The sequence below is a fragment of the Lithobates pipiens genome, unplaced genomic scaffold (assembly GCF_037356315.1).
Source record: "Lithobates pipiens isolate NorthernLeopardFrog02 unplaced genomic scaffold, aLitPip1_a1.2 Scaffold_8, whole genome shotgun sequence".
NCBI classification, from domain to species: Eukaryota; Metazoa; Chordata; class Amphibia; order Anura; family Ranidae; genus Lithobates; species Lithobates pipiens.
The window spans coordinates 2,870,538-2,896,880 of record NW_027507903.1 but is presented as its reverse complement, the minus strand read 5'-3'; the positions used below and the strand labels follow the sequence as shown (position 1 = coordinate 2,896,880).

At 43.7% G+C, this 26,343-nt stretch overlaps 1 protein-coding gene across 1 annotated transcript in view; it reads left to right on the top strand.

Moving 5' to 3' along the window:
- FRMD5 (FERM domain containing 5) overlaps positions 1 to 26,343 on the top strand; it is a 198,885-nt gene that overhangs the window by 150,160 nt on the left and 22,382 nt on the right. The window contains exons 9-14 of the mRNA XM_077472651.1: positions 973 to 1,036; positions 6,216 to 6,307; positions 6,400 to 6,474; positions 14,354 to 14,422; positions 16,851 to 16,957; positions 25,212 to 25,783. Of these exons, the coding sequence (XP_077328777.1) occupies positions 973 to 1,036; positions 6,216 to 6,307; positions 6,400 to 6,474; positions 14,354 to 14,422; positions 16,851 to 16,957; positions 25,212 to 25,762 (958 nt within the window). The 3' untranslated portion in view covers positions 25,763 to 25,783. The remainder of the gene's footprint in view (positions 1 to 972; positions 1,037 to 6,215; positions 6,308 to 6,399; positions 6,475 to 14,353; positions 14,423 to 16,850; positions 16,958 to 25,211; positions 25,784 to 26,343) is intronic.

Here is a 26,343-nt window from a genome sequence, read left to right as displayed (position 1 = left end):
GGGGCTATATTAAGCAAATGACATGTGGCCATATTAGATCAATAACATGGAGCCATTTTAGGTCAGTGACCTGTGACCATATCAGGTCAGTGACATGTGGTCATAATAGGCCAATGACATGGGGCCATATTAGGCAAATGACAGGTGACCATACCAAACGATGTAGAGTCATATTAGATCATTGACGTGGGGCCATATTAGATGAATGTCAGCCTAAGACACGTGGCCATATTAGGTCAATGATGTCATCCCAGCCCCTTCGTACATGGGGGGCAGGTTATTCAGCCTATTTGGCCGGCACTGACACTTACCTTATGGGTTCAAGCCAAAACCAAGCTTTTCTATACTATTAACTATACTTTTTGTGGACTTGTTCATGAACATTCAACTGCACCAAAAATGAACAGAATAGCAGTTTACTGATCCTGGTCTAAACGCAGGGGCTCTTCCAATATGTAGGTAACAGCCCACTATCATTCAGTATGTTGAAGGTTACACAAGTAGGAAAAATTCACCACATCCAGCCAAACATATCCTATCTGATTGTAGCTCATTGTGTCATATTGTACATCATTGTATCATATTGTATCTTATTGTATCTTATTGTATCATATTGTACATCATTGTATCTTATTGTATCATATTGCACATCATTGTGTCATATTGTATCTTATTGTATCATATTGTACATCATTGTATCATATTGTAGCTCATTGTATCATATTGCACATCATTGTGTCATATTGTATCTTATTGTACCCCATTGTATCTCATCATATCTTATTGTATCTCCTCATATGCCTTCGTATGGTTCCGCTCCATCATGTGATCCTTTGTGATGTCCCCCTTCCATCCTCCCTCTATATGGCCGCCGTCATCCCGCTCTTCCCACAATGCACTGGTCTTGTCTTGTCGTTTTGTCTCTCCCTGTGAAAGTCTTTGTGATTTTTATTTATTTTTGTTTTATTTCAGGGGCGATGCCACAAAAATGAAATTTGAAGGAAAAACATTTCATTTATATGTGAGAGAGAAGGAGGTAAAATGTCAATATATACCCTGACAGACTGGTATATACATATGGACTGGTATATATACAGGGTGACCAGATAATAGATTCATATACATATATATATACACTAACTGACTGGGATTTTTATATTGCCTGATTTATTCTGAAAATCTTTAAAGTGTATCTAAACCAAAAACCAAAAATGTTGTATATCGCAGCTTACCAATCCTTTGCATGTGGTGGCTGCATTCATTTTCTTTTATTAGGACTTTTTTTTACTTTATTCCCACCTGGTGATCCTGCCAGTAACTCACTTCCTGTTTAAAGCTGACCAAGTGGATTTTCACATGAACATTTGTACAGCGGGCTCATTTAGATTTGCAGTTAGGGACAGTAAAAACGCACAATTGATATGTTTTTACTGCTCCCCCCCTGTTAAGTTTCAAAGCCAGTGGACGGGGGCGTTCACGTTCCAATGTCTAATATGCTTTTCTTTGTGCCTGCAACAAAAATGATTTCCTTCTCATGTTTGTGGAACAGTACTGTCACCAACTGCAACCAATTCCAGCTAACGGGGGAGCGCCGCAACCACCTCGCAACAGTGTGCAATGCATGCAGATGTGGCACTGAAAAAGGAAGGAAGGAAGCTAAAAAAACAGACTTACTGGGAGGATCACCAGGTTAAAATAAAGGTAAAAAGCTTAAAAAATGTAAATGAATGCAGCCACCACATGTAAGGATTGGCAAGCTGAAGCATATTACATTTTTGTTTTTTGGTTTAGATACGCTTTAAGAGACTTGCAGCATTTCTTACATGTTTATATATACCTCTTCTAAATGACTGATGTGTATATACACAGAACCCGTGGTATACACATAAATGGGTATTAACGAGGTAGACTTTGATATCTGTAATCAGTGGGTGGGGAAGTTGATTTTAAATCCCGTTTTTTAGGCCAATCGCTGCATCTCCCACGCTACTCCACTGACTTCATCAGAAGTGTCCGCTGACTTCATCAGAACTGTCCAATGACTTCATCAGAAGTGTCCAATGGCTTCATCAGAAGTGTCCAATGGCTTCATCAGAAGTGTCCAATGACTTCATCAGAAGTGTCCAATGACTTCATCAGAAGTGTCCGCTGACTTCATCAGAAGTGTCCGCTGACTTCATCAGAAGTGTCCAATGACTTCATCAGAAGTGTCCAATGACTTCATCAGAAGTGTCCAATGGCTTCATCAGAAGTGTCCGCTGACTTCATCAGAACTGTCCAATGACTTCATAAGAAGTGTCCGCTGACTTCATCAGAACTGTCCAATGACTTCATCAGAAGTGTCCAATGGCTTCATCAGAAGTGTCCAATGGCTTCATCAGAAGTGTCCAATGACTTCATCAGAAGTGTCCAATGACTTCATCAGAAGTGTCCGCTGACTTCATCAGAAGTGTCCAATGACTTCATCAGAAGTGTCCAATGACTTCATCAGAAGTGTCCAATGACTTCATCAGAAGTGTCCAATGGCTTCATCAGAAGTGCCCAATGGCTTCATCAGAAGTGTCCAATGGCTTCATCAGAAGTGTCCAATGGCTTCATCAGAAGTGTCCAATGACTTTATCAGAAGTGTCCACTGAGTTCATCAGAAGTGTCCAATGGCTTCATCAGAAGTGTCCAATGGCTTCATCAGAAGTGTCCAATGGCTTCATCAGGAGTGTCCAGTGGCTTCATCAGAAGTGTCCACTAAGTTCATTAGAAGTGTCCAATGGCATCATCAGAAGTGTCCAATGGCTTTATCAGAAGTGTCCAGTGGCTTCATCAGAAGTGTCCAGTGACTTCATCAGAAGTGTCCACTGACTTCATCAGAAGTGTCCACTGACTTCATCAGAAGTGTCCAATGGCTTCATCAGAAGTGTCCAATGGCTTCATCAGAAGTGTCCAATGGCTTCATCAGAAGTGTCCAATGGCTTCATCAGAAGTGTCCAATGGCTTCATCAGAAGTGTCCAATGGCTTCATCAGAAGTGTCCAATGGCTTCATCAGAATTGTCCAATGGCTTCATCAGAAGTGTCCAACGATTTCATCAGAAATGTCCAATGGCTTCATCAGAAGTGTCCAACGATTTCATCAGAAATGTCTGCTCACTTCATCAGAAGTGTCCAATGAATGATTTGCTCTCACTTTCTGTTTTGGCCATGGGACAGGAAGTGAAGGGAAATCTCCCCAATGGGACACAGATGGTGGAATACAAACTGACATGGGTTTTAACCCTCCCTTACTCTATCCAAAATGATACAGCCTATAGTTTTACTTTAAGTGTTTGCGGGTGTTGGACAGTCTAAGGCCTCACAGCTGTAGACCATGAGGCAAGTCTCTTTGGCATCTGGTTACCTTGCACCACTGCACAACTATTATTACCCATTGCAAATTCAGGAACACTGCACAGTATAGGAGGGCACTCTTCTCTTCAGTCCTGGACACTTGTGAGGATGAGAAATGGCCAGTATCTGAGACCCTATGCAAGCTGTCTCAGTCCAGGCTACCTATGTCACACAGTCACAAGAAATCAGTTCAGGGTCATTACTCACAAGTCCCCGGGGCAGCTGCCACCTTCCAGCTTCCTCCGGACACAGCCCAGTAGTGAGACAATCCTTGCCTAGACCAGATCACTTTGGTGAAGTCCTGCAGTCAGTTCCAGTTCACTTCCAAGTCCCCAGCCTTGCCACAGCTGAGACCTCACAGAACAACAACAGCAGTCCACAGGCTGCCTCAGGGCCAATAACCCCTTTAGGCTTGGATTCTGCTCCTTGGGGAAAGACAATCTGTCCAGAGCTTCAGACTATTTATCAGCTTTCCAGCCACCATCTGGGCACACCTACCCAGGGATTGCCTAAGCCCTGATCAATAGACTGGTTATATTAATTCTCCCTTCTAAGCTCTAAAAACTTCTTCTAGAGTTAGGGGGACGTAAACAAACTCCCAGCCTGTAAAACCCCGAACAGACCAAAGCTAAAAATAACTGATCCTTTGATTGCAGAAGAGCCAAAAATTAAATTTACCTAACAGCCCAAGTAGGAGGGCACTACACAACCTCCACCATGGCACAGCTGGTGTTGTTTGGCAGTGGATGGGAGGCAGAGCAGGTCTAGATAGAGGTGGATTTATGTCCACTTCTACATGCTGGGGCTGCCCTGAACTCTGCCAGCCCTGGATTATTGCCATGTGTTTCCATAATGCTGGTTGGTGGCCCATCTGCACTATGGAAAAGCAGGATGCTGTGCCAAAATACGGCACTCTTGATAAACCCAGATGGCAACCCAGGCTATTGCAGCACACTGGTTGAGACACACCGCTGTAGATCATTCAGGAGGTCTGAATGAGCAATTAATTCTAGACTCTCAAGCACATGCTCTTCTCTTAATCATAAACCATCACTTTTTCCGTTCCATAACTCCTCCTTAAAGGTGTCACTTACAATGTAGATATGAGAACACAAAACGGATATCCCATAGTGTAACCAATAAAAACATTTATTAAAAATAATAGTAAGAACATACATATAATGTTCCAACAAACTGCATCCAATATGGCGTCCTATGTCATTGCTGCAGGCTCCGTCCAGCATGTTTAGGCCTACGGGCCATCATGAGGGAATAGCAGCGTAGTATTACCAATACGTTTGGGGATTTTTTTTTTTTCTTTAAGAATCACACTTGCCTAGGTGGATACGGCATCGGTCCGATTCTGCATCTGTCCCCCGCCGGCTCTTAAGGATCAAAGATCGCTGATCACTCAGTTCTCAGAGCTCTGTGAACAGAGAGCTGGTGACTGTCAGTCACTGTCTCTCTGCTCTGCCAACCATGCTTACTGGAGTGCTGGGCTGTGGAGGGGGTGGGAGCGGCTGGCTGAGGCTCTCAGCGGCTCACTGGGTTCTGGTCCAGGCTCCTGGGTGGATCCTGCCTGTATGGTCTTGATCTTACCCCAGTCTGGACTAACTCGGTGACATCAGCCGACAGAAGGCTTCAACCCGCCGTTGGCTGAAAATGAGTCACAGGAGTATAGAACAATGTGCACTTCTGTAATCCACAGGAGAAGCACAGCCAAACTGGCTTCTCTTGTACTTCTCCTTTAAATTGGGCCTTGCTCCTCCTATGAAGTATTGAGGCTGCCATTGCTACCTTCCTTCTGAAAATGTCTGGTCCAAGGGCTTCAACACTTTCTGAGTCACTCACTTGGAGCAAGTATGCAAATCAAGATTCCTGATCTGATTGCATGCAAATTCCAGGTCAATGATTCAGAAATGACTGAAGTCATAGGATAAGCCTAGCAGCCAAGCAACTAGCATTTTCAGAAGGCGAGGTCAGCAAATTACAGCCTCTGTACAGTAAAACCTCAGATTGCGAGTAACACGGTTTACGAGCGTATTGCAATATGAAGGTTTTTTTTTATTTTTTACTCCTGACTCGATTTGTGGGCGCTGTCTCGCAAGACGAGATGTGCAGTAGCGCACGTGGCCAGAGATGCCGGGGGGCGCTGGTGACGCTCGGAGCCGCTCGGAGACACTGAGGAATGGAGTGTCTCAGAGTGTCTCTGGCGCCCCCCCTCCACCTCTGGCCACATGCGGTACTGCATACACTCATAGACTAGCAGTGACACTGGAATGAATTATCTGAGTTTCCATTGACTCCTATGGGGAAACTCGCTTTGATCTACAAGTGCTTTGGATTACAAGCATGCTTCTGGAACAAAATTATGCGCGTAATCCAAGGTATTACTGTATTTGACTTCAGGCTGCATTTCACCCGGGTTGCAGGAGACAATGTGTCCCTTACCAGTGCTCCAAGTTTCCTAATTTTCTCTTTCTATGTTTCAGTGGGAAGAAAGTGAACGCACAAATCCATGGATGATGTACCAGCTTTTATATGTACATGTAGCCCAGAGTGTGTGTGTATTCATCAGTCATATAGGCCTTATATATACCAGTCAGTCAGGATATATATAATGTACATGGGTCAATGATAATACACACAAGATAGTGTGAGAGCTGTGATACTGTGGGACCCCCATGCCACAAGTATCTCACCATACTTTGTAGTCATGGCATGATCTGACAGCGCTCCAATATATTCGCAGACCTTGGAATAAATGATATATATATATAAAATATTTATGATCCAGACTATGGGAAGCTCAGCTTGCTTCTAAATTCTTTTCTAGGAGAAGCGCCTTGTATTGACCTTCCTTGCTCCCACTCCTGAGGCCTGCAAACACTTGTGGAAATGTGGCGTTGAGAACCAGTCATTCTACAAGTCGGTATTCCACGATCTCCTCCTCTATATCACCTTGCAGATGTTTTATTTCTTCTCTTGTCTATATTGAACATTTTATTTCTATCACTTAGATTGGAGAATTCCAACCAGGTCCGTACAGTCTCCAGCAGCAATCTGTTCTTCAAGGGAAGCCGCTTCCGGTACAGGTGAGTGCTGGTGGTGGGCACTAGAAGGGGACTGCTAGGAAGCCCCGTACTGTCTGTCTTCATGGTGTAGCCATGTAGCAGTAATGTTTAGAGCAGGGGTCTCCAAACTTCCTGAACAAAGGGCCAGTTTCAGGCCGCGTACACACGGGCGGACTGTTCGCCCAACTTTGTCCGCTGAACAGTGTTTGGGCGGACAGTCCGCTCGTGTGTGGGCTTTCAGCGGACAGTTTCAGCGGACAGTTTGACGAACAAGGTTTTTCGGAAATTCCGTAAAACTGTCCGCTGAAACCTTGTTTGAGCGAACAGTCCGCCCGTGTGTAGGCTTGTTCGTCAAACTAAGTTCCGCGCATGCTCAGAAAGGATTTACACGCCGAAAGTTATAATGCAGTGTATAGGACGTCGTATTTTTCGTCCCGTCGTATGTGCCGTTCACGTCATCGCGCACGGTTTCAGCAAACTGTTCGTTCGTCGTGTGTGGCCATGTCCGTCCATGCTAATTTTGAGCGGACTGTTTGCCGAAACTGTTTGACGGACAAAGTTGGGCGAACAGTCCGCCCGTGTGTACGCGGCCTCAGACTTTTAACCACTACAATACAGGGCACTTTCGCCCCCTTCCTTCCCAGCCCAATTTTCAGCTTTCATCGCTCTCGCGCTTTCAGTGACAATTGCGCGGTCATGCTACACTGTACCCAAATGAAATTGTTATCATTTTGTTCGCACAAATAGAGCTTTATTTTGGTGTTATTTATTCACGACTCCGTTTTTTTATTTTTTGCGATATAAGCGCAAAAAAAGCGGAAATTTGGAAAAAAAACAATATTTTCTTTTTTCTATTTTAAAAGAAATCCAATAAAATCAAATTTTGTCATAAATTTAAGCCAAAATGTATTCTGCTACATGTTTTTGGTAAAAAAAAATCCGTTAAGTGTATAATAATTGGTTTGTGTGATCACGGACATATGTACGCAAATGATCATGTACATATGTGTGCAGGTGATCACGTACATATGTGTGCAGATAATCATTGGGACATGTGATTTTAGTGGGACATATGTGGGGGACATGTTTTTATTATTAGGGACATGTGTTTTTATTATTTGGGGACATGTGTGTTTTGGGGACATATGTGGGGACTGTGTTTACACTGTGTGGTGATTTGTGTGTACACTAGACTGATGATCAGTGAGTAAAAAGCTGTAAAAAGCAGCCCATACTCACTGATCATCAGCCGGCTGCAGCGTTTTGCTCTCCTCTCCTCAGCGATGACTACCGTGTGAGGAGAGGAGAGCCGATTGCCTAGCAACCGGCTGTTTGTTTTTATCACATGACGGCCGTGATTGGACACGACCGTCATGTGATCAGGGGGGCCAATCACAGAGCCCTCCTGCCGATCTGAGATGTGCCGTGTCCGGGTGACACGAGCACATCGGGATCGCGCCGCTGCGTGGGCACGCGCGCGCGCGATCCCGCTGCTTCCGAAGGACGTTCCTGAACGTCCTATCAGAAGTAGACGGCTCCCACCTGGCCGTATATATGCATTGGCCGGGTGGGAAGTGGTTAAGGGGGCCGGACTGTGGCCAGAGGGAGTAGAGAAACCCCTGGCATCAATAGGAGTAAAGAATGTCCCATCATTGGTACTAGTGGGGGGGGGATACTGCTCCATTGTTCATAATAGGGGAAGAAATAGTGCCCCATCATTGGTGTCATTGGGAGGAATAGTGCCCCATTGTTGGTATCAGGAGACGAAATAGTGCCCCATCATTGGTGTCAGTGGGAAGAATAGGGCCCCATTGTTGGGGTCAGTGTTAGGAATAGTCCCCTATTGTTGGTATCAGTGACTGGAATTATGCCCCGGTGTTGGGGTAGAAGAATAGTGCCTTGTCTCGGCGGAAGGAATAGTGTCCCAAGGGTCTGATAAAGGCAAGCAAAGGGCAATTACTGGCCTCAGTTTGGAGACCACTGGTTTAGAGTGTCATTTGTGGATAAAGTGCGTATATATAAAGTATATATGTTTCAGACATGCAATGTTAACCACTTGCCGCCCGCCCTATAGCAAAATGACAGCAGCAAAGTGGTTTCAAAATCCTGACCGGGCGCCATATGACGTCCTCGGGATTTTGAGCCGATGCGCTCCCCCGGGGGCGCACATCACGGCGATCGTTGTTGCGGGGTGTCAGTCTGACACCCCGCAACTACGATCTCGATAAAGAGTCTCCGACGGAGACCCATCAGTGCCCATCAGTGCTGCCTATCAGTGCCACATATCGGTGCCCATCAATGCAGCCTCATCAGTGCCACTTCATTGGTGCCACCTCATCGGTGCCTATCAGTGCCTCCTTATTAGTGCCCGTCAGTGCAGCCCCATCAGTGCACATCATTGAAGGAACAAAAAATGTACAACGTTTTGAAACTGAAACAAAAAAAACATATTTTTTTCATAATTTTCGGTCTTTTTTTATTTGTTTAGCAAAAAATAAAAACCGCAGAGGTGATCAAATACCACCAAAATAAAGCTCTATTTGTGGGGGAAAAAAATGATAAAAATTTCATTTGGGTACAGTGTAGCATGACCGCGCAATTGTCATTCAAAGTGCGACAGTGCCTAAAGCTCAAAATTGGTCTGGGCAGGAGAGGTGTTTAAGTGCCCCCCCGGTATTGAGGTGGTTAATTTCACAAATCTCAGTGAGATTTGAGATAAAAGAGCTAGTAGGCCCTGTAGTAGCCCTTGCAGGCCTCCTTTACTCTTGCGTTGCTGTCTGAAGAGTGATTTATATTCAGATTGCTCTTCAGAGAGCTTTCATCACTTAGTGAGGACCAATATGTCGCCAATTGTTTTAACACCTAAATGCTGGACTACCACGTAGCAACCGCGTACATTTCTTTGCACGGTGGTGGGGTAGTTGTAACATGCTCTCATTCACTGGAATGGGTTGCATTTGGTGGATGATAAGTGCAACCCAATAGTGGCGCCCCCGTAATTTAGGGCGCAGGGGTGCCACCCCCCTAATCAAAGCGTTCAGCCCCCTAATCTACATGCGGGGAGCCGCATGGATTCCAATGGGGTTTTTTTTTTTTTGAAGCACATGATTAGAGCGTGATGCTCTAATAGGCTTCAAAAAAGGGTGGGCTTGGAGCGCAGAGCCCACCCAATTGTGTGACAATAGAGTATGAATATTTGTTATTGTCATCCTGATTCTCCTCCTGGCCAATCGAGAAGCGGGTCCTGAGAGGGGAGGAGCGATCCTATTGGCTGCCGAGGAGGAGGGAAGAGACACGGGAAGCTGCCATGAAGCACCTAGATACCTGGGGTAAGTGCGGGGCTTGGGAGCGACTGACCGGGGGAGGAGATGCAGGTAGATTGTTTGCTGCCATCCCCAAAAAATATACCACCAGCCACCACTGCAACCCATTCAAGAGAATGGGGGCGCACAGCAACCAATCCCCCCCCCCTCCTTTCCTCCTATGCATGGAAAGGGCACAGGATGTATGCTTCATACCCAGAGGACTCATATTAACACGTGGATATGGGGTGCGTTGTTTGTTGAGCTGCATATGTAGAGATATACCCTTCAGTACTATCTCTCTTTTTTTTTTCCACCCTCTTCAAATTGGGTTATAAACATCCTCTAATACCATCTGGAGCTCCTTTCATTTGTGACGTCTCATGTGCACGATTCTTGTGTGGTCCACCCCATCCCCCTTCCCACGGAACGTCCGGAACCTGCTCTGTGAAACACAGTACCCCCACGCATTGAGGGTATTTGTGTTGAGTTTGAGTTTTAATTAAAAATGTTGTCATATGTGGATACAAAAGAGGTCCTGAGGAAGCAGGGTGTCTAGCGAAACACGTCAACCTTATTCCAGTCAACGTTGCCGACAAATGGGATGTTCCTGCGATTTGTAGTTGGTATTGTTTGTACACATGAGATGAAACGTTTCTTAATGATGTATCTATAACAAATACGATGCTATATCTTTTTTTGTACGATAAAAATGTATGATGTTTTAAAGTGGTAGTAAATCGCTGCCTTTTTTTTTTTTTTTAAACCCTGCAAGGCAATGTCATAACGTGCCAGTATGCATTGCATACTTGCACATTATGTGAAACTTGCATTAGAACAAATCCCTGGCAGGGCTTCCATCTTCTCCCCATCTTCAATCCAGGTTCACGGAATCCGGCTGTGTGAGTGGCTGGAGCCGTGATGACATCACTATGCACAGTTGCACCAGATTTTGCACTCTCCAATTTTAGTAAAGCAACTCTTATGAGTTTTTGTTTCCATCAAGTCAGGCACAAATATATACACTACAGTGCCTTGAAGCAAAAGCTATGTGTGGGGGGAAACTAACACGGCACATTACCCTGAACACACCATCCCCACCGTGAGACATGGTGGTGGCAGCATCATGTGGTGGGGATGGTTTTCTTCAGCAGGGACAGGGAAGCTGGTCAGAGTTGATGGGAAGATGGATGGAGCCAAATACAGGACAATCTTAGAAGAAAACCTATTAGAGTCTGCAGAAGACTTGAGACCGGGGCGGAGGTTCACCTTCCAGCAGGACAACAACCCGAAACATCCAGCCAGAGCTACAATGGAATGGTTTACATCAAAGCATATTCATGTGTTAGAATGGCCCAGTCACAGTCCAGACCTAAATCCCATTGAGAATCTGTGGCAAGACTTAAAAATTGCTGATCACAGACGCTCTCCATCCAATCTGACAGAGCTTGAGATATTTTGCAGAGAAGAAGAATGGGCAGAAATGTCCTCTCTAGATGTGCAAAGCTGGTAGAGACACCCCCAAAAAGACTTGCAGCTGTAATTGCAGAGAAAGGGGGTTCTACAAAGTATTGACTCCGGGGGCCGCCATACAAATACCCCCCAACACTTTTTACATATTTATTTGTATAATTTATCATTTTCCTTCCACTTCACAATTATGTGACACTTTGTGTTGGTCTATCACATAAAATCCCAATAAAATACATTTACGTTTTTGGTTGTGACATGACAAAATGTGGAGAATTTCAAGGGGTATGAATACTTTTTCAAGGTGCTGTATATTGTGAAAAGTATTGGGACGCCTGCCTTTACACGTACATGAAATTCAATGGCATCCCAGTCTCATGCTCTGTACACACGGGTCGGACATTCCGACGACAAAATCCATGGGATTTTTTCAGACGGATTTTGGGCCAAACTTGTGTTGCGTACACACGGTCGCACAGTTGTCGAAAAATCCGATCGTTCTGAACGAGGTGACGTAAACCCACGTACGACGGGACTTTAAAGAGGCCAGTAGCCAATAGCTACGTCATGCTCAGAAAAAAATTTGGGGACGAAAGCTATTGGCTACTGGCCTCTACGTAGTCCCGTTGTACGTTTTGTACGTCACCTCGTTCCAAACGATCGGACTTTCCGACAACTTTGTGCGACCGTGTGTACGCAACACAAGTTTCGGACAAAATCCGTTGCAAAAAAAAAATCAGACGGATTTTGTGGTCGGAATGTCCGACCGTGTGTATGGGGCATAACGCCCTGTTCACACAGTCGGACTTTCCGGCGGGAAAATGTGCGATCGGATCTTGTTGTCGGAAAATCCGATCGTGTGTGGGCTCCATCTGACTTTTTCGACACACAAAGTTGGAGATCTGGATCTAAAATTTTCCGGGGCAATTCCGGCGGACAAAATGCCACGCATTGCTCAGAATAAATTACGAGACGAAAGTTATTGGCTACTGCCCTCTTTATAGTCCCGTTGTACGTCACCTCGTTCTGAACGATTGGACAACTTTGTGTGGCCGTGTGTATGCAAGACAAGTTTTGGGCCAAAATCCGTCGGAAAAAAAATCAGACGAATTTTGTTGTCGAAATGTCCGACCGTGTTTACAGGGCATGATTCATCCCAAAGGTGTTCTATCGGGTTGAGGTCAGGACTCTGTGCAGGCCGGTCATGTTCCTCCACCCCAAACTCGCTCATCCATGTCTTTATGGACCTTGCTTTGTGTCTTTTTTCATAATGATTTCAGCCCTGGTTCACACAGGAGCAGTGCGGGAAACCTCATGGTCAAATTGCATGCGATGCTTTGCAGTGTGATATGAGCCCATTTATTTTGTATGGGCTCAAATCACACCGTAAAGGTATCGGTAATCGCTATCAGCAAGTACTTGACCAAAAGTATCAGTACTCACACTCGCCAGTTAAAAAACGGTATCCGTGCAACCCTACCTTCATGCAGAAACACCCCCCCCCCTCCCCCCGCAGTGCCCCCTAATGCTTACCTGAGCCCAATCCCGATCCAGCAATGTGCACAGGAGTGGCTGCTGTCCCGGGTCTCTGCCTTCTCATTGGCTGGCAATCACAGCCATTGAGGAGAAAACATGGGTGGGGCCGAGTCCCATCCTGTGGGTCTTATGGATGCACAGAGTGGGGCTGGAGAGCGAGCAGGCATGAGTACCCCCCCCCCATAGAAAGTGGCTTGCTATGGGGGGGCACTTGGCAAGGGGGAGGAGCCCAGATTCTCAGCAGGGGACCCAAGAAGAGGAGAATCGCGGCTGCTCTGTGCAAAACCCTTGAACAGAGCAGGTAAGTATAATTATTATTATTATTTATAAATTGAGCCTTTAATGTCCTTTTAATGAAATGTCACTGTGTGACATTTTAATAAAGTTTGTTTAACCACTTCCCGACCAGCGCACGCCGATGTACGTCGACAGAATGGCACGGGCAGGCATATTGGTGTACAGGTACGTCCAATATTCAATGCCGCCCTGCCATCGGGGAGCGCGCCGCCGGCGGTGCGCTCCCGCGCTGGTCGGGACCCCCGTGAGTCCGGTCGCAGGACCTGCGGACTCGATCGCCGCGGGCATCCCCGCAATCGTCTCATGGAGCGGCCGAATGGAGGAAATGCTGTGTAAACAACATTTCTCCATTCTGCCTAGCAACTAGTGACACTGATCTCTGCTCCATGTGATTGGAGCAGAGATCGGTGTTCACTAAATGAAAGCCCAACCCCCCCCCACAGTTAGTAACACGCCCCTAGGAACACTTAACCCCTACACTGCCACCCACTGGTTAACCCCTTCACTGCCAGTGTCATTTACACAGGAATCACTGCATTTATATAGCAGTGATTACTGTATAAATGACAATGGTCCCAAAAATGTGTCAAAAATGTCCGATGTGTCCGCCGCAATGTCGCAGTCACAATAAAAATCGCTGATCGCCGCCATTACTAGTAAAAAAATAAATAATAAAAAATTATTAATAAAAATGCTATAAAACTATCCCTATTTTGTAAACACTATAACTTTTGCGCAAACCAATCAATAATCGCTTATTGCGATTTTTTTACCAAAAATATGTAGAAGAATACGTATCGGCCTAAACTGAGGGAAAAAAATGTTTTTTTATATATTTTTGGGGGATATTTATTATAACAAAAAGTAAAAAAATAATGCGTTTTTTTCAAAATGGTCGCTCTATTTTTGTTTATAGCGCAAAAAATAAAAACCGCAGGAGGTGATCAAATACCACCAAAAGAAAGCTCTATTTGTGGGGAAAAAAGGACGTCAATTTTGTTTGGGATCCACGTCGCACGACCGCGCAATTGTCAGTTAAAGCGACGCAGTGCCGAATCGCAAAAACGGGTCTGGTCTTTGACCAGCAAATTGGTCCGGTCTGCAAGTGGTAAAAAAGAAAAAGTACACCGTGTGATGTGCTGAGATCAGCACATCGGCAATTCTGTGGTGCTACCACACACCCGCTGGTCCTTAAAGGGTGCCAGAACTGAAAGAAGGTTGATAAAGTCTACAGTAGATGACAGCTTCCTATTATATTGGAGAAAAATATTAATGTATTCCTCTTCTTACAATAGCGGACGAGTCGCCAAAGAAGTGATGGAATCCAGTGCCAAAATCAAGAGGGATCCGCCTGAGATCCACAGGTTAGCGCTCCCGTTACCTACCAACTCCGCTCTATTCGTTTACAAGATGAGGGCAATCCCTGTGCAGAGCAAAGACTGCGAATTGCTGGTGCGCAGGATGTCCTAGAGCTACACTCGCACACAGACGTAATGCAGCGAACTCCCAGTAGGGGCACTCATAGCTGTGTACAGCCATCTTTACCCGTTCATGGGCAGCTCTATGACATCCCGGGCAAATGCAAATCCGTCAATGTGCATGAAACCTTAAAGTGGTTGTAACCCTAAAAAAAACATGCTACTGTCCCTTTAAGGCATGTTATATAGCACAGTGCTTTTGTAATGTCATTGATCCCTTTCTATGTTCTACAATACCTGGTTGATCCGGACTGTTCCTGTCTTCCCCTCTGTAATCTGACCACACTTATTATGGCTGCTGCTCTCTGATAGTGTGGTCAGATTAGGTGCCTCTATCATCCTGCTCTCTAATCAGCATCTCTCTACATCTCTCCCCTCCCTCTCTCCCTGTCATTTGTATAGTCTGTGTGTGAGAACCCGATCTCCTCCCCACTACCCCCCCTCTTCTCCTCCCCACCCCTCTCCTACCTGCCCCTCCCCTATCCTCTCCTCCTCCCCACTCCTCCCCTTTCCTTCTCCACCAATCAGTCCTTCCTTTCTTCGATTCTTCTTTCAATCGATAGGCCGATCCTTCCTTTGATTCTTCCTTCCTTTGATTGATTGATCCTTTCATCAGTCAACCAATCCATCCATCAACTGATCCTTCCTTCGATCTTTTGTGTGTACCTTCCTTCAATCGATCGACAAATTCTTCCATTGATCGTTCGTCTCATCAATCCTTCCTTTCTTCGATCCTTCCTTCAGTCGATTGGCTGGTCCTTCCTTCAATCTTTCCTTCCTTAGATCGACCAATCCTTCCATCGGATCGACCGATCCTTCTATCGATCCTTTGTGTGATACTTCCTTCAATCGATCTACAAATCCTTCCATTGATCCTTTCTTCCATCGATCAACCAATCCTTCCATTGATATAGACAAAAACTCATGCAAGCTATACCGCATAATTGAAGAGTAATGAGCTGAACATCGGTGCTCAGGCTTGTTATGTCCCATAAACATCAAAATAGCAAAAAATGCTGGCAATACAATTAGTTCTTCTAATAAATGTTTATTGGGCACTAACAGCAGTGTTTCATGTGAAAAGCTAATGTGTTTCGGCCTGGAGGCTTCCTCATTACACAAATCTTTCCATTGATCCTTCCTTCCATAAGCCATTCCTTCATGCCACACTAAGCCCAGTGGGAGAATAATGTGTATGATTTGACCTCCAGATATGATGTGTATTGTATAGTTCTATTGGTCCAGCTTGGCACAATGTAAGTCTGTATATCTCATATCTGAGGGGGGCGCTGGGGATGCTGACAATCACTGTAGTAGTCGGTGCTACTACAGTGATCACCGTCATCTTCCGGGTCATGTAGCAAGCATCTGCTCTTCTGCATACTGACCACAGGGGGTTGCTCACTCCACAATTCCGCCATTCACAGAACGCCTTGTATTTTGTATTTCAACGAATACAAGGTGTTCTCTGATTGGATGAGGTGGAGATTGTGACATCCCTGGCCCCCCCTCCACCTTATTCAATCAGAACCCTTTGTATTCACAGAAAAAAAAAAAAGGCCCGTGGTCAGCGTACAGAGGGGAAACCGTTCGCATAGAACCCAGAAGATTGCAGCTCTCACTGTACTGATCATACCTGGAGTTCAGACATGAAATATGAACAAGGCATATCCCTCTATAGTGTGTACTTGCCTCAGTGCAGAGCACTTAGTGTAATTTCTGTCTGCCGCCTCCTTTTACTCCTCTGCTACCAACTTGAGTCTCTTCTGATAAGTTTTCCTGACACCAAGAGATAAAAAGGTGACATGGGGAGGGAGCTTCAGCACACAGCCTGTCATTGACAGCCTCAGTTCCATTCCTGTGTGCTGTGTGAAAGGGTGGGGAGGGTGTGGGTGTCCCTTTCCTCCAATCAACGCTCACTGAGCCCTGCAGAGTGTAACTTCAGCTCCCCGCCCCCCTGCTTTCTGAAAGCTCAGACAAGCTGTATAAACTCTGCACTTTAAATGGCTGTAGAGAAGAGAGGACTGAAGATAAACATATCTCCGTGCATCACCTGAGGCCCGTCACTACACTGGGTATATGGAGGGTTTACAACTACTGAGAAAAGTGTAGGAAATGGTATCGCTGATACATCTTTCAGATAGCAATTTGCAGTAAATGAGAACTGTCTGTGTTGCACATTGCTCATTCGGATTTGAATCTTCCTGATGGCCGACAAGTACACTGCAGATAGATATGTTTAGTACTGATGCTTGTGTATTGGGTTCCAGTGCGCTAACCTAATGTATACATTGTGTGTGTGTGCGTGTCGCAGGGCGGGGATGGTACCAAGTCGCAGTTGTCCCTCGATCAGCCATGGACTGCGGTTGAGTAGCGTTCCGCGGACCCGCAGGAGAGCCGTACACATATCCATCATGGAAGGTATGCTGGGGGGCGCTCTATACTTCAATCCTTAACAATAATTCATGCAGTTTTTGCATTTTTTTTTTTTCCTTTCTCTTAAAGCAGAGACCCCGGAGATAAAAATGGTGGCAGTTGCAATTTTTTTTGTGTCACATGATATTTGCATGCATGTTTATCAAACACATATTTAGTAAAAAAAAAAAAAAAATACAATAAAGTTGAATTGTATTGCACACAAACACAATATATTACCCATTTTATTTTTTATTTTTAGTAAAGTATAAAAGATAAGATTGTGCTGGCTAAATAGATACCAAACATTTTACTTTAACCACTTAAAGTGGGGTACCCCCTAAAAAAAAAAATAATAAAAGTCAGCAGCTACAAATACCGCAGCTGCTGGCTTTTAATAATCGGACACTTACCTGTCCCAGGGTACGGCGATGCAGGGGAACGAAGCCCCCCCCCCCCTTCGTTCCCCGCGGCGCCGTCATGCGTACTGTGGCCACCCGGCTGTGGCTTCACTGCGAATGCGCGAGCGGCACAGGGCGCCGTGATACGCAGTACAGTCACCTGGGACACGTGACAGGCGCGAGGGAAGTGATGTCCCCAGCCTGGGCAAGGAAGAAGGCAGACTACGAGGGACCCCCTAGCAACAGGTATTTAGAGGTGAGTAAACATTTTTTTTTTTTTTTTTTTTAAAGAATTTGAAACAACTTTTTATTTTTTGGTGGCAACACCACTTTAAAGAGGAAGTAAACCCTGATGAGTTTACTTCCTCTTTTTTTCCCTGCAAAGGTAAAGCATAATGGACTACTGTGCATCGCATCGCATAGTAGCTCATTATGTGTCACTTACCTGACACAGGAGCCAGCGAAGTCGCCGCTGTCCCCTGTAGTCCGCCGCATCCATCTTGCTGGTGGCGTCTCGCAGCTCCGACGAATCACAGCGGCGAAGCCGCGATGACGTCACTCCCGCGCATGCGCACGGGAGTCGACAAATTAGGCAAATCCATTCTTGGACTTGCCGCATTTAGTGCGCCTGCGCGCTGCTGTCTACGGCGCATGCGCCGTAGACAGCGGTGCCCATTTTCGGGCAAATATCTCCTAAACCATATAGGTTTAGGAGATATTGCTTGGACCTACAGGTAAGCCTTAATCTAGGCTTACCTGTAGGTCAAAGTGGTTTGAAAGGGTTTACTTCCTCTTTAAGGACCTTTTTGAGATTTGTTAAAAGTTAAAAACATTTTTTTTTGCTAGAGAAAAAAAGTATAATGTTTGGGGGTTCTAACACCCTAGAGAATAAAATGGCGGCAAAAACAACTTTTTATTTTTTTGGTGGCAACACCACTTTAAGGACCTTTTTGAGATTTGTTAAAAGTTAAAAACATTTTTTTTTTGCTAGAGAAAAAAAGTATAATGTTTGGGGGTTCTAACACCCTAGAGAATAAAATGGCGGTCGTTGCAATACTTTCTGTCACACAGTATTTGCGCAGCGGTCTTACAAGCGCACTTTTTTTTGGGGGAAAAAATACACTTTTTTGAATTAAAAAAATAAGACAGCAGTAAAGTCAGACCAATTTTTTTATATTGTGAAATATAATGTTACGCCGAGTAAATTGATACCCAACATGTCACGCTTCATAATTGCGCCACCCCCCCCCCCCCCCCCCCCCGCTCGTGGAATGGCGACAAACTTTTACCCTTTTAAAAATCTCCATAGGCGACCTGTAAAAATACTACAAGTTGCATGTTTTGAGATCCAGAGCTGGTCTAGGGCTAGAATTATCGCTCTCACTCTACCGATCGCAGCGATACCTCACATGTGTGGTGTGAACAGCGTATATATGTGTTCACCTCTGCATGTGAGCTTGGCGGGAACGGGGCGCGTTTAAAATGTATTTATTTTTTCTTATTTATTTTACCTTTTATTTTTACACTGTTAAAAAAAAAAAAATGGTGTCACTTTTATTCCTAATACAAGGAATGTAACCATCCCTTGTAATAGAAAAAAGCATGACAGGTCCTCTTATATATGAGATCTGGGGGGGGGGGGGGTCAAAAAAGACATCACATCTCAAAAAAAAAAAAAAGGTCCCTTTAGGCCGGTTCACACCGCTGCGATGCGGGAACGCCGCGAATCCGCGGCGTTTTCCCGCATCGCATGACTCCCGCCGGCAGTTCACACTGCCCTATGCGGACGGCTGGGAGTGTCAATGATATGTTAATGACACCCCCCAGATCCGTCCGCATATCGCAGTGCGATCTGCCGACTCGCACAGGAATCGGATCGCATGGTGTGAACCCCCATGCGATCCGATTCTGTTGCGGGCCAAAAAAAAGGGTCCCGTGCGAGTTTGCTGCGGGAGCGATGCGAATTCCAGCCATACTATACTACTATGGCTGAACTCGCATCGCTACGGAGATCGGATGTTATTTGCGGTGCGAATCACATCCGGATCTCCCCCGCAGCAGCGTGAACCCAGCCTGAAGAGCTATGGTGGAGGTGATGTTTTGGCGTCGCTTCGCCCTGCAATGGTATGGAGACGGCTGGGGGCCATCTTCTTCCCCCTCACTCCTCTCCATACCTCACACCAAGAAGGATCCGATCGCCTCCGCCGCTACCAACGGCTCTGGTAAGCGGCGGAGGGCACCAGAGCGATGCGCCCCCTCCCGCCGCTGATAAAAGTGATCTTGTGGCGAATCCGCCGCAGAGACCACTGTTGGTGGAAACCGGACCGCCGGCCGAAGAAAAAGATACTGGGGTTATGGCAGCTATGTGCTGCCATGATTGTAAGCTCTGGGCGGGGCCCTCTGATCCCTCCTGTATTGATTTTGTAATGTAAGTGTACTGTCTGCCCTCATATTATAAAGCGCTGCGCAAACAGTTGGCGCTATATAAATCCTGATTAATAATAATAATAACACCAATATTCCTGTTCAGAGAGAGGACGTATATTGGCGTGCGGCGGTCCAGGAAGTGGTTAATTTTTTTATCCACTCGTCTACTGGGGAAATAGTTTCATTTTTGTGCACAGATGTTTAAAATCTGCATTTTTTGCTAGAAATAACTGTACCCCCTCTCTCCCCCCCCCCCCCCCAAAAAAAAGTACATATTTTCGTCTGTTACCGACGTACGATGGCGGCGATTCGCGCAGACGAGCCATGTTGCCGCAGTCTAACTGCGTCGGCTGGTCAGCATGCAGTTAAGGATGATTAAAGTAAATGAAGGGTTAATAAGGGGTTAAACAGAGGAACATTTTTTCACTCCTTTGATCTGCAGATGAAGAAACAGAAATATACAAAAAAGAAACAATGTTTCTTTTTATTTTAGTGTTTCAGGGGCTGAGCAATGTTGTTAAAAACACTTCCGGCTGCTTTTTTTCTTTTTTGACAGCTCCAGTTACCGGACTTCTTTAACACAGGGGGAGACCCGCTGACAGCTCAAACGAAAGTATCGGTTTTCAGGTATCGGTGTATTTTCACGAGTACCGATACTTGTGCAAATACTCGTTATCGGCACCAATACCGATAGTAGAATCGGTACAACCCGATCTGCTGACGTCCAGCATTTGTTAGTGACAGTCATCAAGTGACAGCTGGACACCCAGTCCTCAGAGTCGTCAGGCTGCCTGAGCTCACTAGTAAATATACGATCGCCTAAAATAGCTGCCGGGAGGCCAAAGCTTCACCTTGTATGTCAGAGAGGAGGGGGGAGGGGAGGGGTGGGGGTGCGAGGACGGGATCAGACAGAAGCAGGGAGGTGGTGGGGGATAGAAGGTGTCCAGAACGTGAATAGATAGATAGACAGACAGACAGACAGTGCAGGTGAATCCGCGACAAAACGGATCGCGCGAAGGAGATCGCGAGAAGAGATTTGGCGCCGAGGGAATCCATTACAGACGCGATCGGTGGAGGAAGAGCGAACGTTCGGCCAGCATGGTGAAGTGTCTGATCCGCATTAGGACCAAGGTGAACGTTCACCTGCGTATGATCAACCACTGCTACCGCGATGTGAAGATCCGCGTGCTCAGCCTGGGGCCGAGGCTGCTGGGAAGAGCTCTGGGGCTTTGCCTCTTTTCCCAGCTCTGACCGGAGGGGCCCCCGCTACTACTACTACTACTACTACTACTACTACACCCGACCCAACTACTACTACACCCGATCCACCCACCTCCGTCTTCAGAGAGATCGGAATCGCAGGTGAACACTTACAGGGCCCTCTACGTCTTTGTACCGGGGGGGGGGGGGGGGGGGGGGGGGATGGAGGTTTACTAAAGGCAAATAAGGTTGGTCGCTTTGCAAAGGGAAGTTGCACTCTGAAAAAAGGAATTTCTCCCCCAGAACTTCATAAACCAGGTGAAAGTTTCACTTTGCAAGGAATGGCCAATCACGTGCAAGAAAAAAATAATAATAATACATTTCTGTTTGCGTGTGATTGGATGACGGAAGTCGGCGGGAACTTCACTTCATTCACTAAGGTTTGGGGCAAATCTGCAAAGTGCAACTTCCCATGCAAAGTGACAGGCCTATTTGCCTTTAGTAAACCCCCCCCCCCCCAATGTGTACTAACATTCAGTATTCCATTGCAGCCAATCAGAATTCTTCTTTCAGAAGAAAGCAGGAGGTCTTGGGAGGAGCAGAGAGAGACAGTTTGGGTGAAAAGACTAGAATATAATAGAAAAGAACAGAATAGAGTAGAATAAAATAGACTAGTTAAGAATAGAATAGAATAAAACACAATAGCATAAAATACAATAGAATATCAAATAAAAGGATAGCATAGAATAAAACAGAATAGAAAATAAAGGAATGGAATAGACTATATTAGAATAGAATAGTAAAGCAAAGAATATAAAAAAAATAGAATAGAATAGAATAAAACAGGATAAAGTAGAAAACGGTACAATGGAATAAAACAGAATAGCCTAAAATACAATAGAATTTAAAATAAAAGGATAGCATAAAATAAAACAGAATAGAAAATAAAGGATTGGAATAGACTAATATTAGAATAGAATAGTAAAGCAAAGAATATAAAAAAAAATAGAATAGATTAGAATAAAACAGAATAAAAGTAGAAAACGGTACAATAGAATAAAACAGAATAGCGTAAAATACAATAGAATATAAAATAAAAGGATAGCATAGAATAAAACAGAATATATTAGACTATATTAGAATAAAATAGTAAAGCAAAGAATATAAAAAAATAGAATAATTATAAGAAAACAGAATAAAATAGAAAACAATACAATAGAATAAAACAGAATAGCGTAAAATACAATAGAATATAAAATAAAAGGATAGAATAGAATAAAACAGAATATAAAATAAAGAAATGGAATAGACTATATTATAATGGAATAGTAAAGCAAATAATATAAAAAAAAATAGAATAGATTAGAATAAAACAGAATAAAGTAGAAAACGGTACAATAGAATAAAACAGAATTGCATAAAATACAATAGAATATCAAATAAAAGGATAGCCTAGAATAAAACAGAATATATTAGACTATATTAGAATAAAATAGTAAAGCAAAGAATATAAAAAAAATAGAATAATTATAAGAAAACAGAATAAAATAGAAAACAATACAATAGAATAAAACAGAATAGCGTAAAATACAATAGAATATAAAATAAAAGGATAGCATAGAATAAAACAGAATAGAAAATAAAGAAATGGAATAGACTATATTATAATAGAATAGTAAAGCAAAGAATATAAAAAAAAAAACAGAATAGATTAGAATAAAACAGAATAAAGTAGAAAACAATAAAACAGAATAGAAAATTAAACGATGGAGACATTTGTTTCATTTCTGATTCATTTGTTAAGTTAATCATTTTGTTTTGTCATATTCTGTATGTTAGAATGATAAATTTTCGGAATTTGTTTCGTATATTCGTTATTTTGAAATCTATTTGAATTTCGGAAGACGGCTATATTCGTTATATTCTATTTTAGTCTTTTATTTTCTATTCTGTTCTATTCTATTCCTTTATTTTAAATGATATGCTATTTTATTCTGTTATTTTGTATTCTATTCTTTAAATTTCTATTCTATTTTATTGTTTTCTACTTTATTCTGTTTTATTCTAATCTATTAAAATTTTTTTTATATTCTTTGCTTTACTATTCTATTCTAATACAGTCTATTGCATTTCTTTATTTTCTATTCTGTTTTATTCTATCCTATCCTTTTATTTTATATTCTATTTTTTTTTACGCTATTCTGATTTATTCTATTGTATTGTTTTCTACTTTATTCTGTTTTATTCTAATCTATTCTATATTTTTTTATATTCATTGCTTTACTATTCTATTCTAATATAGTCTATTCCATTTATTTATTTTCTATTCTGTTTTATTCTATGCTATCCTTTTATTTTATATTCTATTGTATTTTACGCTATTCTGTTTTATTCTATTGTATTGTTTTCTATTTTATTCTATTTTCTTCTAAATATTCTATTTTTTTATATTCTTTGCTTTACTATTTTATTCTAATATAGTCTAATATATTCTGTTTTATTCTATGCTATCCTTTTATTTTATATTCTATTGTATTTTACGCTATTCTGTTTTATTCTATTGTACTGTTTTCTACTTTATTCTGTTTTATTCTAATCTATTCTATTTTTTTATATTCATTGTTTTACTATTCTATTCTAATATAGTCTATTCCATTCCTTTATGTTCTATTCTGTTTTATTCTATGCTATCCTTTTATTTTATATTCTATTGTATTTTATGCTATTCTGTTTTATTCTATTGTATTCTATTCTTTACTATTCTACTCCTATTCTGTTCTTTTCTATTCTATTCTAGTCTTTTCACCCAATCTGTCCTCTCCGCTCCTCCCAAGGCCTCCTGCTTTCTAGCTCCCTTGTCTCCTCTTCCCATGCTCGTCTCCAGCACTTCTCCAGAGCCTCTCCCCTCTTCTGGAACTCACTACCCCAATCTGTCCAGCTATCTCCTATCCTATGTTTTATTCTATTGTACTGTTTTCTACTTTATTCTGTTTTATTCTAATCTATTCTATTTTTTTATATTCATTGCTTTACTATTCTATTCTAATATAGTCTATTCCATTCCTTTATGTTCTATTCTGTTTTATTCTATGCTATCCTTTTATTTTATATTCTATTGTATTTTATGCTATTCTGTTTTATTCTATTGTATTCTATTCTTTACTATTCTATTTTATTCTACTCCTATTCTGTTCTATTCTATTCTATTCTAGTCTTTTCACCCAAACTGTCCTCTCCGCTCCTCCCAAGACCTCCTGCTTTCTAGCTCCCTCGTCTCCTCTTCCCATGCTCGTCTCCAGCACTTCTCCAGAGCCTCTCCCCTCTTCTGGAACTCACTACCCCAATCTGTCCAGCTATCTCCTATTCTGTTCACTTTTAGGCAGTTCCTGAAATCTCATCTCTTCAGGGAGGCGCATCCTGCCTTCAGCTAACAACCGAATATTCTATTTCTCCCGTCAGTTCATCCCCCACAGTTACACTACCGTTTGTTTCACCAGAGGTGAATAGAATAGAATAAAACAGGATAGAAAATAAAGAAATGGAATAGACTATATTAGAATAGAACAGTAAAGCAAAGAATATAAAAAAAATAGAATAGAATAAAACAGAATAAAGTAGAAAACAATAGAATAGGATTGACAATTAAAGGATAGAATACAAAATAATAGAATAAAATAGCATATCATTTAAAATAAAGGAATAGAATTAGATTGTGAGCTCCTAGGATAAGGACCCGTATAACCTTCTTGTATTGAATTGTATGGTTGCTGTACTGTCTCCCTTTATTTTGTAAAGCGCCTCGCAAATTATTGGCGCTATATAAATCCTGTATAATAATAATAGTCTATTTAGTTTCTTTATTTTATATTCTATTCTGTTTTCTTCTATTCTTTTCTATTCTGTTGTATTCTATTCTATGAAGCAGCCTAGATAGGAATCATCACCTTTTTTTTTTCACATGTATTCCTTCCTGTATATATTGCAACATTTTCCCATTTCAAATTCATATAATTTGTTTCATTATCATTTTATTTTGGATTGTTTTTGCGATTCGGAAATTAGGAAATACATTTTGTTTTAACGAAAACTTTGTCCGAATTTTGATTTGTAACGAGACGAATCGCACATGTCTAGAAATCTGTCTGTGCTCCTTCTCATGTGTTTTGCTTGTCCATTTTAACCCCCCCTCTCCTCTCCTCTCCCCCCCCCCCCTCCCCCTCCCCCCTCTCCAGGTCTGGAGTCCCTCCGTGACAGCGCCCACTCCACCCCGGTGCGTTTTTCGGACCACGTTGATATTCTGACTCCCCGAGGATCTCGCGAGATGGTGTTCAGCGACGAGGCGTACACTCCCTGCTGCAGCATCCTCCCAACCCCCGTGTGCGAGTCCAACCTGGACTTATCCGCCGGCCAGCAAGTGAACGGAACCACGTGCGCCGCCAAGGACGAGGAGAGCGAGCCGGCCGCCGCTCCCGCCTCCCCCGACGCGGAGGCCCCTCCGCCAGCGCTGCCGGGGCCGGAGGGATCCGCCCCGAGGGAAGCCGAGCCCGAGCAGGAAAACACGTTTCTCCAGAGCGTCCTCCGGCTGCTGGCGGTCACGCTGTGCCTGCTGCTGGCGTTGCTCCTGCTGCTGGTGGTCTTGGCCGAGTCTGACCTGGAGTTGGCCTTTCTGAGGGACATCCGGCTCACCCCCGAATTCCAGCAGTTCCACTATCAGTACTTCTGTCCCCTGCGACGGTGGGTGTCCTGCAAACTACACCCCATCACCCGCCTCATCGACTCCTGATCTCATAGAGACCCTAAAAGTGTACGTGAGGAGTGATGTCTTCCAGTGTCCTTCCTTTCTCACACTTGTCTTGTCTACCCGTCCCGGTTCAAAGGTCAGCCCTTTGCTGAGGGTTCTGTGGGGGTGTGCATGGGTGTATGAGGGTATGATAGAGGTGCAGGGTGCCTCTGATACATTGCATGGGGGGGGGGGGGGAGGGGTCAGATCTGCTTTGTAGTTCCTTCTGTATCGCCCCCATCAAGTCCGACCAGCCTGCTCAGCTCCAGGAAACACGCAAGCCCATTGTTCGTCTTCAGGTTCCTACACACCTGGCTAGAAGGTGCCTGTAGGTGGCAGCACTGATAGCACGTTAACCAGGGGTGTGCATGGCGGACCTGAAGTTTAACCACTTTCAGCCCCCCGGACCATTTTGCTGGCTTAAGACCAGAGCACATTTTGCGATCCGGCACTGCGTCGCTTTAACTGACAATTGCGCGGTCGTGCGACGTGGCTCCAGAACAAAATTGACGTCCTTTTTTTTTTTCCCCCCACAAATAGAGCTTTATTTTGGTGGTATTTGATCACCTCCTGCGGTTTTTATT